Raw genomic sequence first — 17,964 nt, 5'->3', positions numbered from 1 at the left:
TTTAATTTGTTCACTGCCATTTCACACAAGGAAACAAAATAAAGTCTTCCCATGTACTTATCATTGAGAATCAGAAGCCATCAGATGTCAGGCTAGGCTGGACAACCCTTCAGCAAATTATCAGTCTCCTTCCTTCATGAACACACTCCCACCTCATGTTGAATTCAGTTTCATTGGTTTCTCACCTATATAAAAACTGCCACTGCTACTATCTAGTTTATACCATCTCAGACAGAGATGTGTTATAGTCTGTCATACAGAAATACAAGCATGTTATGTGGTTTTTGTAATGCAGCAAGTGAAAATCTGTTTTTTTTTTTATAAAATGCCATGATTTTCACTGAAGTAAACTCTACAACTCCTTTCATTTTCCTATGCCAGTTAACTTTGATTTTAAATTTTAAAAGTGAAATGTCGGAGACTGAGAAACAACAAATAAAAACACAAATTTGGGAAAAGTTCTTTGAAAAATAACTTCAAGGGGGAGCAAACTATCAATGATAATCAGAAGCCATAGGATATCAGCCTAAGGTGGCCAAACCTGTGTTTTCAATCTTCACCAGACTATCATTCTCCCTCCTTGATGAGCAGATGGTCTATAAAAAAAATCTCAAAAATAAAAGTGCTGATGCCAACGTATTAGAAGCAATATAATAGGTCATGCAACATGATCCAGACTGCTAATATGCAAATATACTTAACATTTAACCAGCTTTGAACTGTTGAGAAGACTAGAAACCCTGAAGCAAAGAAAGGGTCATTCCGCCTACCAGCAGGTACTGTGACCTTTCACCCTTTGATTGTGCTTTGCAATAAATGTCAACTCAGTTCCCTAGAATATTCTAAACCCACCGACATTGTCAGATTTTTGTCCCACATGTGGAACAAAATGTACCAAGTTCAAGACCTTAGATTTTGTTTTCTTAAATTTGATACAATTTTTATTCTAATTACCAAAGTCAGTTTTAAGTGTCCCAAGGACATTAATAATTTATATCAATAATGCAGAGCATGCACAAGTAATGCCAGAATAATTTTCTGGAAAACAAGATCCTTTCTCTTCAGAATTTAAAATAGATCAGCTTTTTTATTTTACTTTTTTAAAATTTAATTTCTTCTCTTTCCTAGTGTTGGCTCATTATCATAAACTGGCTGCTCAATTTTGGAGATTAGAGATTATTAATGCAGAGATTATTAAATACAAAGTGAAGTAAGGAATACAAGGAAAGTAGTTGCTGTACATTAAGTTTGATCCTATTAAATTGCAGAGCATGTGTAAAAGAACAAAGTACTTTATCTCCTCATTTCTTGTATCTTTTATTCTAAAATTTATAACTAAAACTTCCTTTCCTCCAAGAGCTTTGTGTTTTAAAGCTCAGATTAAAAATCGTCAAGCCTTGGTCTCACTTTCCTATCTCATAATCTTTTTGTTCTGTCTGCTTCTGACTCATTTTATGGTCAAAGGTTACAGAGAAAAGGCAGGAGAATGGGGTTGACAGGGAAAATAAATCAGCCACGATTGAATGGTGGAGCAGACTCAATGGGCTGAAAGGCCTAATTCTGCTTATGTGTCTTACTATGCTCAACAGAAAAAAATCTTAACCTTCCAAATGACTTAAGTCAAAAAAGAGGTAGAAATTTCCTGCTGACACTTGCTAACTGTTGAAATACAAAACACTTTTTGGAAAATGATAGCATATTCAACATTTGTAATTATAATAGTCACCTTCAGCTTCCTGCTCTGCTTCTTGCAGTCTCCGAGCCATTACCCTGGATCTAAGATTACGCCGCACTCTGGGAGCACCCGCTGCCCGATCTTCATTAACAGGCCGTGGCCTTCCAACAGCAGCTGCCACATTTTGCTGGTGAGTCTGATCAGCTGAGATGACAAACAGAAAAAAATTCTTTATAAATCTCATAAAACAAGACACGTGATAAAACCTGTGGCGGAAGCATGTACGATAGTGCTATTTAAGAGACTTTGAGATAGATACATGAATGTGGAGAGAATGGAGGGATATAGATCATATACAGGAAGAAGAAAGTTAGTTTAACTTGGCATCATGTACAGCAGGGACATGATGGGCTGAAGAACCCGTTCCTGTACTATAATATTCTACGCAGAACCAGAGAGCCAAATCTGAATGTTACCAAGAAACCTACATCTCACTTGCATGTAAATGGATTATTCTAAATACAGTTGCAAGAAAATATTTATGAATTCTGATTTTCTGCATTAATTACTCATAAAATGTGGTCTGATCTTCACCTAAGCCACAATAATAGCCAAACACAATCTACCTGAACTAGTAACACACAAACAATTGTACTTACCATGTCTTTATTGAACACATTATTTAATCATTCACAGTCCAGGCTGGAAAAAGTATGTGAACCCTTGAATTTAATAACTGTTCAAACTTCCTTTCGCAGCAATAACCTTCAAACATTTCCTGTAGCTGCTGATCAGACTTGCACAATGGACAAGGAGGAACTTTACACCATGCCTCCAAACAAAACTGTTTCAGTTCATCAATATTTCTGGGATACCTTACATGAACAACACTCGTCAGGTCATGCCACAGCATCTTAATTGGGTTAAGGTCCAGACTCTGGCTTGGCCATTCCAAAACACAAATTTTCTTCTTTTTAAACCATTCTGTTGTTGATGTACCCTTCTGTTTCGGATCATTGTCTTGTTGCATCATCCAACTTCTATTAAGCTTCAGGTGACAGACTGCTACCCTGACATTATCCTGTAAAACATCTTGATAAAATTTTGAATTCATTGTTCACTCAACAATTGCAAGCTGTCCAGACCGAGGCAGCAAAGCAGCCCACATGGAACTCGTCAACTTCATCCAATTTGCCTCCAGCTTCAAATTTACCTGGTCCATTTCTGAAACCTCCCTCCCTTTTCTCAATTGCTCTGTCTCTATCTCTGGAGACAGCTTATCTACTGAAGTCTATTACAAACACACAGACTCTCGCAGCTACCTGGACTATAGCTTCTCTCACTCTGTTACTTGTAAAAACACCATCCCCTTCTCTCAATTACTCGCTCTCCACCACATCTGCTCTCAGGATAAGGTTTTTCATTCCAGAACAAAAGAGATGTCCTCCTTCTTCAAAGAAAATGATTCCTTTCCTCCACCATCAAAGCTGCCTTTAACCACATCTCTTCCATTTCATGCACGTCTGCTCTCATCCCATCCTCATGCCCCCTACCAGGGGTAGGGCTCCTCTTGTCCTCACCACCAACCTTCATGACAACCACATAATTCTCCACAACTTCCGCCATCTCCAACCGGATCCCACCACCAAGCACATCTTTCCCTCCCTCCACTTTCAGCTCTCTGCAGGGATCTATCGCTACACAACTCCCTTGTCCATTCGTCCCTCCCCACTTATCTCCCTCCTGGCACTTATCCTTGCAAGCAGAACAAGTGCTACACCTACACCTCTTCCCTCACTACCATTCAGGGCCCCAAACAGTCCTTCCAGTTGAGGCGACACTTCACCTGTGAGCCTGTTGGGGTCATATACTGTGTTCAGTACTCGCAGTGTGGCCTCCTGTATATTGGCAAGACCCGACATAGACTGGGAGACCTTCAATGAACACCATTCTTGTTCAATGTTTTCTTATAGTGGATACATGAACAGAAACTTTAGCAAGTTCTAGTGATCTCTGAAGGTCTTTTGCTGTTACCCTTGTGTTCTTTTCACCTCCTTCAGCATTGCACGTTGTGCTCTTGTCTTTGCAGGACACCCACTCCTTGGGGGAGTAACAACAGTACTGAATTTCTTCCATTTGCAGACAATTTCTCTTACTGTGGACTGAGGAACACACTCAGGTCTTTAAATATGCTCTTGTAGCCTTTTCTAGCTTCATGCATCTCTACAATTCTTCTTCTAAGGACCCCTGAAAGTTCCTTTGATTGAAACATGGTGCACATAAACAGATCTTTCTTGAGAAGAGTAGCTCTGTCAATAACCTGACTTTGAATGTCTTTTTTATAGGGCAGCTTCAATCTCATCTCATTGATTGGAACACCTGACTCCAAATAGCTTTTATAGAAGGCATTACCCCAGAGGTTCACATACTTCTTTGAAGCTAGACTATGATTGTCTAATTGGTGTACTCAGTATTGACGAGAGGTAGTACAGTTGTTTGTGTGTTGTTCGAAACATAGAAAAACCTACAGCACAATACAGGCCATTCAGCCCACAAAGCTGTGTCGAACGTGTCCTTACCTTAGAAATTACGTAGGATTACCCATAGCCCTCTATTTTTCTAAGCTCCATGTACCTATCCAGGAGGCTCTTAAAAGACCCTATCATATCTGCCTCCACCACCATCGCCGGCAGCCCATTCCACATACTCACCACTCTCTGCGTAAAAAACTTAACCCTGACATCTCCTCTGTACCTACTTCCAAGCACCTTAAAACTGTGTCCTCTCATGCTAGCCATTTCAGCCCTGGGGAAAAGCCTCTGACTACCCACACGAACAATGCCTCTCATCATCTTGTACACCTCTCTCAGGTCACCTCTCATCCTTCGTCAATCCAAGGAGAAAAGGCCAAGCTCACTCAACCTCTTCTCATAAGGCATGCTCCCCAATCCAGGCAACATCCTTGTAAATCTCCTCTGCACTCTTTCTCTGGTTTCCACATCCTTCCTGTGGTGAGGCAACCAGAAATGAGCACAGAACTCCAAATGGGGTCTGACCAGGACCCTATACAGCTGTAACATTGCCTCTCGGTTCTTAAACTCAATCCCATGATTGATGAAGGCCAATGCATCATATGCCTTCCTAACCACAGAGTCAACCTGCGCAGCAGCTTTGTGTGTCCAATGGACTCAGACCCCAAGATCCCTCTGATCCTCCACACTACCAAGAGTCTTACCATTAATACTATATTCTGCCATCATATTTAACTTACCAAAATGAACCACCTCACACTTATCTGGGTTGAACTCCATCTGCCACTTCTCAGACGTTTTGCATCCTATCAATGTTCCGCTATAACCTCTGACAGCCCTCCACACTATCCACAACACCCCACAACCTTTGTGTCATCAGCAAATTTACTAACCCATCCCTCCACTTCCTCATCCAGGTCATTTATAAAAATCACAAAGAGTAAAGGTCCCAGAACAGATCCCTGAGGCACACCACTGGTCACCAGCTTCCATGCAGAATATGACCAATCTACAACCACTCTTTGCCTTCTGTGGGCAAGCCAATTCTGGATCCACAAAGCAATGTCCCCTTGGATCCCATGCCTCCCTACTTTCTCAATAAGTCTTGCATGGGGAATCTTGTTAAACGCCTTGCTGAAATCCATATACACTACATCTACTGCTCTACCTTCATCAATGTGTTTAGTCACATCCTCAAAAAATTCAATTGGGCTCACAAAGCACGACGAAGGGTCCTGACGAAGGGTCTTGGCCCAAAACGTTGACTGTACCTCTTCCTATAGATGCTGCCTGGCCTGCTGCGTTCACCAGCATTTTTTGTGTGTGTTGCTTGAATTTCCAGCATCTGCAGATTTCGTGTTTGCGTTTTTAAATTCACAAGGCACGACCTGCCTTTGACAAAGCCACACTAACTATTCCTAATCATATTATGCGTCTCCAAATGTTCATAAATCCTGACTCTCAGTATCTTCTCCATCAACTTACCAACCACTGAAGTAAGACTCACTGGTTTGTAATTTCCTGGGCTATCTCTACTCCCTTTCTTGAATAAAGGACCAACATCCGTAACCCTCCAATCCTCCGGAAACTCTCCCGTCCTCATTGATGGTGCAAAGATCATCGCCAGAGGCTCAGAAATCTCCGCCCTTGCCTCCCACAGTCACGTGGAACATACCCAACTTGATGCTTTCCAAAAGCTCCAGCACATCCTCTTCCCTAATATCTACACACTCAAGCTTTTCAGTCTGCTGTAAGTCATCCCTACAATCGCCAAGATCCTTTTCCGTAGTGAATACTGAAGCAAAGTATTCATTAAGTACCTCTGGTATCTCCGTTGGTCCATACACATTTTTCCACTGTCACATTTGATTGGTCCTATTCTCTCACGTCTTAACCTCTTGCTCTTTACATACTTGTAGAATGCCTTGAGGTTTTCCTTAATCCTGTCTGCCAAGGCCTTCTCATTGCCCCTTCTGGCTCTCCTAATTTCATTCTTAAGCTCCTTCCTGCTAGCCTTATAATCTTCTAGTACCTAGTTTTTTAAACCTTTCATAAGCCCTTCTTTTCTTCTTGACAAGATTTACAACAACCTTTGTACACCACGCTTCCTGTATCTTACCATCCTTTCCCTGTCTCATTGGAACGTACCTATACAGAACTCCACGCAAATATCCCCTGAAAATTTGCCACATTTCTTCTGTGCACTTCCCTGAGAACATCTGTTTCCAATTTATGCTCCCAAGTTCCTGCCTGATAACATCATATTTCCCCTTACTCCAATTAAACGCTTTCCTACCTTGTCTATTGCTATCCCTCTCCAATGCTATAGTAAAGGAGATAGAATTCTGATCACTATCTCCAAAATGCTCTCCCACTGAGAGATCTGACACCTGACCAGGTTCATTTCCCAATACCAGATCAAGTACAGCCTCTCCTCTTGTAAACTTATCTACATACTGTGTCAAGAAACCTTTCCAAACACACCTAACAAACTCCACCCCATCTAAACCCCTCGATCTAGGGAGATGCCAATTGATATTTGGGAAATTAAAATCTCCCACCACAGCAACTCTGTTATTATTACACCTTTCCAGAATGTCTCCATACCTGCTCCTCGAATTCCCTGTTACTATTGGGTGATCTATAAAAACACCTAGTAGAGTTGTCAACCCCTTCCTGTTCCTAACTTCCACCCACAGAGACTCCATAGACAATCCCTCCATGTCTTCCTCCTTTTCTGCAGCCGTGACACTATCTCTGATCAACAGTGCCACGCCCCCACCTCTTCTACCTCCCTCCCTGTCCTTTCTGAAACATCTAAAGCCTGGCACTCGAAGTAACCATTCCTGCCCCTGAGCCATCCAAGTCTCTGTAATGGCCACAACATCATAGCTCCAAGTACTGATCCACGCTTTAAGCTCATCTGCTTTGTTCATGATGCTTCTTGCACTAAAATAGATACATCTCAAACCATCAGTCTGGGTGCGTCCCTTCTCTATCATCTGCCATCCTCCATCTCGCACTGTCTCCAATCTTTCTCTATTTGTGAGCCAACCGCCTCTTCCTCTGTCTCTTCCTTTCAGTTTCCAACCCCCAGCAATTCTAGTTTAAACTCCCCAATAGCCTTTGCAAACCTCCCCACCAGGATATTGGTCCCCCTGGGATTCAAGTGCAACCCGTCCTTTTTGTACAGGTCATGCCTGCCCCAAAAGAGGTCCCAATGATCCAGAAATCTGAATCCCTGCCCTCTACTCCAATCTCTCAGCCACGCATTTATCCGCCACCTCTTTCTATTCCTATACTCACTGTCACGTGGCACAGGCAATAATCCTTTGTGGTCCTGCTTCTCAACTTCCTTCCTAACTCCCTATAGTCTGTTTTCAGGACCTCCTCCCTTTCCTACCCATGACATTGGTACCAATATGTACCACAACCTCTGGCTGTTCTCCTTCCAACTTCAAGATATTGTGGATATTAGCTTAGGAAGATTATGTTTGTCTATTCTTGTGACTTAGATGAAGATTAGGCTATGTTTTATGAGTAATTATGCAGAAAACCAATTGCAAAGGGTTCACAAACTGTACTTTAAAATGATCTACACAAGAGGTTCTGCAGATGCTGGAAATCCACAGCAAAATGCACAATGTGCTGGAGGAGCTCAGCAGGTCAAGCAGCATCTATGGATGGCTTCGGGCTGAGACCCTTCATCAGGACTTTAAAATATTTGCCGTGGCCAGCCTATACCAATTCATCAAATTGTCCCCTCTGTCGTCATGAGCAGGTTAACAAAGAAACTGCCATTTTCTGATAGGGTGCAAAAATCAATGCGAAAATGTTCATGTTCTGAAACTAAAACTTCAGGTATATTCGATACAAATGAATAAAATACTTTTAGATTACAGGCCCAAGGTCTGTAGAATATATGGTCCTCATAGAATGGTTACAGTACAGAAAGACATTTGGTCATCTGCTTCCCCCAGAAGCTAAAGAAATCTGGTTTTCCTCATTGACTCTTATCAATTTTTAATCGCTGCACCATAGAAAACATCCTATCTAGAAGCATAATGGCAACTGCTTTGCCATAACCACAAGAAACTACAGAGAGTTGTGGACACAGCTCAGGACAGCACAGAAACCACAATCCCCTCCACGGACTTTGACTATACATCAGTAAAGCAACCAGCCTCATCAAAGACCCCACCCATCCTGGAAATACTCTCTTCTCCATTCTTCCAATGGGCAAAAGATACAAAAGCCTAAAAGAACAGACTACTAGACTCAAGGGCAGCTTCTACCCCACTTATAAAACTACTGTATGGTTTCATGAACAAGAGAAAATCTGCAAATGCTGGGAATCCAAGCAACACACACAAAATGCTGGAAGTCAGGCAGCATCTATGGAAAGGAGTACACTCAGCATTTCCGGCTGAGACCCTTCCTCAGGACTGGAGAAAAAAAGACGAGAGTCGGAGTTAGAAGGTGGGGGAGGGGAGGAAGAAATATAAGGTGATAAGTGAAATGGGGGGGTTGGTGGTAAAGTAAAGAGCTAGGGAATTAATTGGTGAAAGAGATACAGGGCTGGAGAAGGGGGGAAATCAAATAGGAGAGGACAGAAGGTCATGAAAGAAAGAAAAAGGGTAGGAGCACCAGAGAGTGTAGACAAGGAGATAAGGTGAGAGGGGAAAAAGGGGATGGAGAAAGGTGAAGCAAGATGAGGGGCCATTACTGGAAGTTTGAGAAATAGATGTTCATGCCATCAGGTTGGAGGCTACCCAGACGGTTGCTCCTCCAACCTGAGTGTGGCCTCACCATGACAGTATAGTGAGCCATGGATGGACATTTCAGAATGGGACTGGGAAGTGGAATTAAAATGGGTGGCCACTGGGAAATCCCACCTTTTCCTGGCAGAGTGTTGGTCCTCGGCGATGCAGTCTTCCAATCTACACTGGGTCTCACCGATATACAGAAGGCCACACTGGGAGTACCGGATACAGTAAATGACCCCAACAGTCGCACAGGTGAAGTGTTGCCTCATCTGGAAAGACTGTTTGAGCCCTGAATGGTAGTGAAGGAGGAGGTATAGGGGAAGGTGCAGCGCTTGTTCCGCTTCCAAGGATAAGTGCCAGGAGATCAGAGGGGAGGGACAAATGGACAAGGGAGTTGCATAGGGAGCGATCCCTGCAGAAAGCAGATATTGGTGGGGAAGGGAAGAGGGAAAGATGTGCTTGGTGGTGGGATCCAGGAGAATTATGTGCTGGTTGCAGAGGCTGGTGGGGTGGTAGGTAAGGACAAGAGGAACCCTATCCCTGGTCGGGTGGTGGGAGGATAGGGTGAGGGCAGATGTGCGTGAAATGAAAGAAATGCAGTTGAGGGCAGCATTGATGGTGGAGGAAGGGAAACCCCTTTCTTTGAAGAAGGAGGTCATCTCCTTTGTTCTGGAATGAAAAGCCTCATCTTAAGAGCAGATGTGGCAGAGACGGAGGAATTGAGAGAAGGGATAGCATTTTTACAAGTAACAGGGTGGGAAGAGATATAGTCCTGGTAGCTGTGAGAGTCAGTGTTTATAACAGACATCAGTAGATAAGCTGTCTCCAGAGCTAGAGACAGAGAGGTCAAGAAAGGGGAGGAAGGTGGTTTGATTTGTGTGAAAGGCATGCAAAATAAGCTTTTCACTGGTCTTGGTACATGTGACAATAAAAAACAATTCCAAATCATGACCATACCAGATTTCTACTGAAGTAACTAATTAGTTCCATTTTACCTTCCTCATTCTACTTGCTCATTGGCCAATTCCTTCCAGCCCCGCAAAATTTTCAAACATTTTAGTCAAATTTCTCTTGCAGGCTTCAATGCAGCTTACCTCTACACCATCTGCAGGTCGGATCAGATTCCAATCACGTAAAGCCTAAAAATCTTTTTCCTGATGTCACTCTTAATTCTGTTCCCCTGTATTTTATACGCGTCATCTAGTATATCGGGGATGGCCTCCTTATATCCACTTTGTCTAGGCCCCCTCATTATTTTATATATTTCTATCAGGTCTCCCTTCAGCCTTCTCTATTCTGAAGAAAAAAGTCCTGCCTCTTTAACTGACACTTGTAGTTCCTTTTCTCAGGAAGTCTCACAAATTTGTTAGGACCCTATCAAATGTTTTGATACCTTTGCTTTGATGTGGGCAACCCAAACTGAAGACCATCATGGCAAAAAGGAAAAATTAATGATCAATGGAAAATTAATAGATCAAAGAAAGTGGCTCTTCCAAATATACTGTTACCAAAAAGCAGTAAATCTGAAAATTTCAGATTTCAGCAAAGGAAAGCCAAGAAATTGATAAGGAAAGAGAAAGAGAATGAGAATAACCTGGAGTGAAACATTAAAAAAGGAAAAGCTTATCAAAAATTAACCTGGAAGGAACCCTTGCAGTGAGACAAGAAACACTGAAGAACAATACGATAGAAAATTATGTTGGGAAATCAGGAAGTGGCAGAAAGATTAAATAAATATTTTGAATTTACCTTTAAGTAAGTGAGAAAATAAAAATGTTAATTGTATTTAAAATTGCAATGGAGAAATTAATAGGAGTGAAAACCCAAAGATCTTAAGTTCCCTGAGGACCTAATCTGGTCCCAACATATCGATGCAGTTATAAAGAAGGCAAGACAGCGACTATACTTCAATAGGAGTTTGAAGAGATTTGGTATGTCAACAAATACACTCAAAAACTTCTATAGATGTACCGTGGAGAGCATTCTGACAGGCTGCATCACTGTCTGGTATCAGGGGGGCTACTGCACAGGACTGAAAGAAGCTGCAGAGGATTGTAAATTTAGTCGGCTTCATCTTGCTTACTAGTCTACAAAGTACCAAAGACATCTTCAAGGAGTGGTGTCTCAAAAAGGCAGCATCCATTATTAAAGACCTCCAGCACCCAGAGCATGCGCTTTTCTCACTGTTACCATCAGGGAGGAGAAACAGAAGCCTGAAGGCACACACTCAGCGATTCAGGAACAGCTTCTTCCCCTCTGCCATCCGATTCCTAAATGGACATTGAACCCTTGAACACTACCTCACTTTTGAATATATATCATTTAGTTTTTGCATGATTTTTAATCTATGAAGATAGTGAATATACTAGTCACCTTACAAAATTCCACAGATTCTAGAACAGTTCTCATTGCTCGGAAAATGGGTTGGATACAGGGAAAAGCGGGAGCATGGGGTTGTGAGGGATAATAAATCAACCATGATTAAATGGCGGAGCAGCCCAATAGGCTGAAAGGCCGATTCTGCTCCTATGTTTTACGGTCTTACAAAGTTACCAGGCTGGACCTCACGGATTGAAATTTCAGGATTACTCCCTGTGCCATGAATGAGTACGACAAGCAATAGGAAGATGGCATAATTCAATGCTTGGGTAAAGCAATGATATGGGAGGGCATCTAGGATACCTAGATCATTGTTTTACCTGTACAAAAACAGGGAATTGGATGGGCACCCATATTCTTTCAGGGAGGTCTGTTCGTGCTAAACTGCATGTTTGAAACTAACGTGGTGGAGGGGGTGGGAACCACAGCATGCGGTCTGGAGGTGGAGTGATTGAGAAGATAGAGGTTAGCTCAAGTAAGATTACTAGAAGGAATGTGTAGGACTAGTGGAATGATGGGCTGGTGTATTTATTTTAAAGCAAGTAGTATAATAAGTAAGGCTGATGAGATTAGAATTTGGATTAGTACATGGAACTATGATTTAGCTGCCATGACAGAAACTTGATTAAGAGAAGGGCAAGACTGGCAACTCAAAATTTCAGGCTAGATGTTTCAAATGTGATACAGAAGGGTATAAGATGGGGGGGCGGGGGGCTGGGGGTTTGCATTACTGATCAGGGAGAAGATCTCAGCTGCACCCAGAGCGCATCTTGTTATTTATTCATTATTTAGCAATACAATTTCTGAAAAAAAAAATACAGGGTGACTTCCACCCTTTGAGCCGCACCACATCAGCAACCCCAATATCCCCCAATTTAACCCTAACCTAATCACAGGACAATTCACAATGACCAATTAACCTACCCGATACGTCTTTGGACTGTGGGAGGAAACAGGAGCACCCAGGGCACACCCATGCATTCCCTGAGAAGGACATACAGACACCTTACTGACAGTGCCAGAATTGAACCCCGAATTCAGAACGCCCCAAGCTGTAATAGTGTCACGCTAACCACTATGTTATCATGACGTATCCACATTGGGCTTATCCAGCAAGGCAATACGAGTAGAACTCAGAAAAAAGAAAGTTACTGTGAGGAGGTTATGCTACATACCTCGCAATAACTGACAGATCTAAAGGAACAGATATGCAGGAAGTTATAGCTGGTGACTTTACCTTCCTGAAAATTGATTGGAACTTCCTTTGTGTCAGACCTTAGGTGGAGTGGAATTTGTGGGGTACATTAAGCAGGATTTCTTGAAGCAACATGTAGATAGTCCAACAAGGAAGAAAGCTATGCAAGACTTTGTACTGAAAAATAAGTCTGGCTAGGTGATCTAATTTTCAGTGGGAAATCATTTTGAGAACGGCAATCATACAGTAATTCTGTAAGTTTTCAGACAATTATGGATGAGGGTAAAACTGGCCCTCAGGGACTGTTAAACAAACTTAGAGCAAATGGTGACTGATGTCATGTAAAGACCAGGTGGCCTATGGAAATTAAATCCTACCAACAGCTATTTCTCTCCCAACAAATTAGATTAAAATGATATTCATTGCTGGTAGATTATATTCTCAGTGTTTTCTGTTCTTCATTTTACAAATTTAAGTACAGTTGCTTTCATCTAAACTTAAACTCCAATTTCCACAGCACTCCCCAAAACAAAATGTTAAAAAAATTTTTGTTGCTTCATATAATGCTTTCTGTATTTCTCAAGACACTATATGACTTAATTGTCCATAAAAATATGACTGGCACCACATCAATTCAACTAATTAGCGTGGGCAAACTGCAGTTGTTGCACTAGGTCAATGTGAAACTGTTCCATGCAATGGAATGCAACTTATTTTTAAAAATAAGCAGTATTTTTATGTCTCCTTAAAAATAGTGTTAGTCTCATCTCTCCTTCCCTCTGCAAACTATTCTTAAAAGTTATTTCCCCAAATTGCCCAGTTGCCCTCAACTCTAGCCTCGTCTAATCTCCATCATCCCATTATTTCAATTATATCTTCAGTAGCCTGAGGAATATTTTCAAATTTTTTCCATAAAAAACACTCAATTTTAAGGGCCTCCTCAAAGTCACTTTAACTAAGTTTTCGGCTTCCCTGTTTTCACTTAGATGTCTTTTTTTTCCTCTCTAGTTATCTCCCTGAGTATTTTAGCATCTTTCTCCATTAAACGGAAATAGTTGTACCAAAATACAAATTGGCTCATTGTGTAAGTCTGTAATAATAAAAGATTAGTAGCAGTTTAGTTGTTGAAAAGTTGATACAAATAGACTATTCTGAAAATAATAAAGTTATGAAACAAGAATGCAAATTTCCACAAGATAAAATTAACACCACATATAACTAATAAGGTAATAATAAACTACAGCAGAGGAAACCATCAGGAACTAAGCAAGTCCAACAGATTTAGAACATTTACATGCTGCAAACGACTGCTCTAGACACTACCTTTTAAAAATCCCTTTTAGTCAGCAAATTCGCGGCCCCAAGCAATTGCCTGTTTTTTTTAAAACAAAGTTTGCAAAATCAGCAACACACGAGTTGGTCCACAGCATATTTTCTTGCGCAATTTCAATTTACTTTCCACTCTCATATCCAGCTTACAGATAAAAATGGGAATTGTGAAGTGCTTAAAGGGACATGTTAATACAAAGCTCTTAAAGCAGGGATAGGCAGTGAAAGTACAATCCAAAACCCCCAGGCAATTATATTTTATAGTGTACAGCACACAAAGCTCACTACATGGACAAACACTCTTTCTGCAGGTAATATACGTATGTCATGGATTACACCGTTAAATCTCAAGAGAGGACTGCGAGGACCGAACCTGGAGATGGGACAGGCTCTATGACAAAGAGAATTAAGATTACTCTATTTTCTTTGCATCCCCAAACACTCTTTAAAAAAGAAATCAAGTTTACTAATTCTTCTCTTTCGGCGAATGTAAAGGTTTGTCACTCATCACTTGTACAGCTTTCCACATTCAAATAACACGTGGTTTCTAGCCTATAGTTACCAATTAATTGATCAGTGGAATATGCATTCCCAACTTATTTCAAGCAAATCATATATAATTTTTATTGCCTTTTTTTAAATCCTAAATTCCAACAGAGGAGGCCCTTTGGGCCCATATCAACTCTGAGGGAAATAATGCCAGCACTCTTATTCTTCCCATACTTCCCTGCAGCCTCACTTTCACATGTCAACCAAATCCACTCTGATTCTTTTGAACTCAGGTTGTTGGAACTGTGAGGCAGCAGCCACCTCTCCTTTCTCCTATCACCGTATATATTTTGGTCAGATAAGAAGCACTTAAAAAATATCCAGTAAATAAAAAGATAGAAGGTCAAGACATTAACTTTTTGTAAAGTATGTTCAATGGAAGATAGAATACCATGAAAAGTATTTTCTTTGGAAGATAGAATATAAAGTGGAAAAATATGAGGTCAATTCACAATTTAAAAAATAGTTTGCATGTAATAGGACATTATTTTTAATCATGAGAGTTTGAGTAGTACTGATATTTAAAGGGACCTTGGTGCGCTCATATACAAATCTCTCGTCCAATATGCAGCTGTAGCAAGTGATCACGGGGACAAATAGTTAATTAACTTTTCTTGTGAGAAGACTTGATTATGGGAGTACAGTAACACGAGGAAATCTGCAGATGCTGATACGGTATTGTCTACAGCCCTGGTGAGACCACACTTGCAGTAATGTATACTGTTTTGGTCTCCTTACCCAAGTACTTTCATAGATGGGCTAAACAATTAGACTGGTTCAAGGATAGCAGGTTTGCCATACAAGGGAAGATTGCAAGGCCTGGACTTGTACAAGGAAGAGGCTAATTAAGACCGAGAAGAAATTTCATCATTCAGAGATTGCTGAATCTTTGGAATTCTCTACTTGAATGGTTGTGGAAGTTCAGCCATTATGTTCTTTTATAGCAGAAACTGATGGCCGCTTTAGGACAATTGAGATAGTGCTGGAAAATGGTGCAGAGGTAGGGGATCATTTATGATCTTGACAAATAGCAGAGCAGTCTCAAACAGCCAGATGGCTCAGATCTGCATCTACCTCTCAACTTTTGATTTTTTTTGTTAATTCGCAGATAATTACATACAGAGGCTGACATGATTGATTGCAGGAGTGAGAGCTCCCTTTTTGGCAAACGTCTGCAAGACAATTTACTGGTTAATAGTGCACTAAGGTATGCAAGGTTGCAGGACTTTGACATTTAAGTAACTTTCAGGAGTTCAACTTCAGAAAATGCCAAAAGTACCTATTAACCACATTAATTGTGACCAAGAAACCAAAGCAAAACTTGTCACCCATTATTTGGAATTGAATACTTTTAATAAAGGGACATATAACTCGGAAGATTTCTAATGTGAAGTAACCAATGGCTTCATTCAATAACATGCAATAATATTTGGAATAGTTTAATAAAGTATGAATACACTGAAATAATTTATTCAGCCATTCTAAATCCCAGCTGATCTACATCTGAGATTGAGCCCTACAAGCCATGCCCTCTTCTCATTACTACCAATGGGTAGGAGCTACAGAAGCTTTGAATCTGGTGGTGTGTGGCCTTGGGTCCCACAGCACCAACTTCAAGATTCATTTCTATTACACAAGAATAAAGAAGAACAAAGTAACTGTTACAGTACTCCAGATCCAGTGCAGCACAGGGAAAAAAAACAAGATAAAGAACACAATAAATCCTTCATGATGTTACTGGCCCTTTTCAGGAAAGTTATTACCCTACAACGATCAAGATCCTGAACGATCATGGATAACTTTCATATACGTAGCACTACTTTGAACTAATTCTATGACCTACAGTCTCATTTTCAAGGTCTTTTTACACCTAAGCTTCAAAGTATAATTTTAATTTGAACAGTTTGTCTTTTGCACATTGATTGTTTGTCAGTCTTTGACTGTTTAGGTACAGTTTTTTTGTAAAATTCTATTGTATTTCTTTTCCGGTAAATGCATGCATGAAAATGAATTTCAAGATCATATAGTACTGTGAAAAGTCTTAAGTACATATACAGTGGCATGCAAAAGTTTGGGCACCCCGGTCAAAACTTCTGTTACTGTGAATAGCTAAGCGAGTAAAAGATGAACTGATTTCCAAAAGGCATAAAGTTAAAGATGACACATTTCTTTAATATTTTAAGCAAGAAAACTTTTTTATTTCCATCTCCTACAGTTTCAAAATAACAAAAAAGGAAAAGGGCCCGAAGCAAAAGTTTGGGCACCCTGCATGGTCAGTACTTAGTAACACCCCCTTTGGCAAGTATCACAGCTTGTAAATGCTTTTTAGGTCAGGGGACTGTGAGGGCCATGGCAAAACCTTCAGCTTGTGCCTCTTGAGGTGGTCCATTGTGAATTTTGAGGTGTGTTTAGGTTCATTATCCTGTTGTAGAAGCCATCCTCTTTTCATCTTTGGCTTTTTTTTTAAACAGACAGTGTGATGTTTGCTTCTTGAATTTGCTGGGATTTAATTGCATTCATTCTTCCCTCTACCAGTAAATGTTCCCCGTGCCACTGGCTGCAACACAAGCCCAAAGCATGATCAGTCCACCCCCGTGCTTAACATTTGGAGAGGGGTTACTTTTCATGAAATTCTGCATTCTTTTTTTTCCAAACATACTTTTGCTCATTGTGGCCAAAAAGTTCCATTCAAAAGGTTCAAAGGAACATTTAAACAAGCCTCATGCATTTTGGAAACAAATCCTGTGGACTGATGAAGTTAAAATAGAACTTTTTGGACACAATGAGCAAAAGTATGTTTGGAGAAAAAGGAGTGCAGAATTTCATGAAAAGAACACCTCTTCAACTGTTAAGCACGGGGGTGGATTTTGATCATGCTTTGGGCTTGTGTTGCAGCCAGTGGCACAGGGAACATTTACTAGCCGAGGGAAGAATGAATTCAATTAAGTACCAGCAAATTCTGGAATCAAACATCACACCGTCTGTAAAAAAGCTGAAGATGAAAAGAGGATGGCTTCTACAACAGGATAATGAACCTAAACACACCTCAAAATCCACAATGGACTACCTCAAGAGGCGCAAGCTGAAGGTTTTGCCATGGCCCTCACAGTTCCCTGACCTAAACACCATCGAGAAATCTGTGGCTAGACCTCAAAAGAGTAGTGCATGCAATACGGCCCAAGAATCTCACAGAACTAGAAGCCTTTTGCAAGGAAGAATGGGCGAAAATCCCCCAAACAAGAATTGAAATACTTTTAACTGGCTACAGAAAGCGTTTACAAGCTGTGATACTTGCCAAAGGTGGTGTTACTAAGTACTGACATGCAGGGTGCCCAAACTTTGCTTCGGGCCCTTTTCCTTTTTTGTTATTTTGAAACTGTAAAAGATGGAAATAAAAAAGTTTTCTTGCCTAAAATATTAAAGAAATGTGTCATCTTTATCTTTATGCCTTTTGGAAATCAGTTCATCTCTTACTCATTTAGCTATTCACAGTAACAGAAATTTTGACCGGGGTGCCCAGACTTTTGCATACCACTGTAT

The 17,964-nt window shown here is 40.8% G+C and overlaps 1 protein-coding gene across 1 annotated transcript in view; it reads right to left on the bottom strand.

The window, feature by feature from the left end:
• LOC134345816 (DDRGK domain-containing protein 1-like) overlaps positions 1-17,964 on the bottom strand; it is an 80,313-nt gene that overhangs the window by 31,505 nt on the left and 30,844 nt on the right. Inside the window, exon 2 of the mRNA XM_063047078.1 lies at positions 1,727-1,879. Within this exon, the coding sequence (XP_062903148.1) occupies positions 1,727-1,879 (153 nt within the window). The remainder of the gene's footprint in view (positions 1-1,726; positions 1,880-17,964) is intronic.

Source organism: Mobula hypostoma, chromosome 4 (genome assembly GCF_963921235.1).
Source record: "Mobula hypostoma chromosome 4, sMobHyp1.1, whole genome shotgun sequence".
Classification (NCBI taxonomy): Eukaryota; Metazoa; Chordata; class Chondrichthyes; order Myliobatiformes; family Myliobatidae; genus Mobula; species Mobula hypostoma.
The sequence above is the reverse complement of the archived record's forward strand: the minus strand, read 5'-3'. Positions and strand labels throughout refer to the sequence as shown.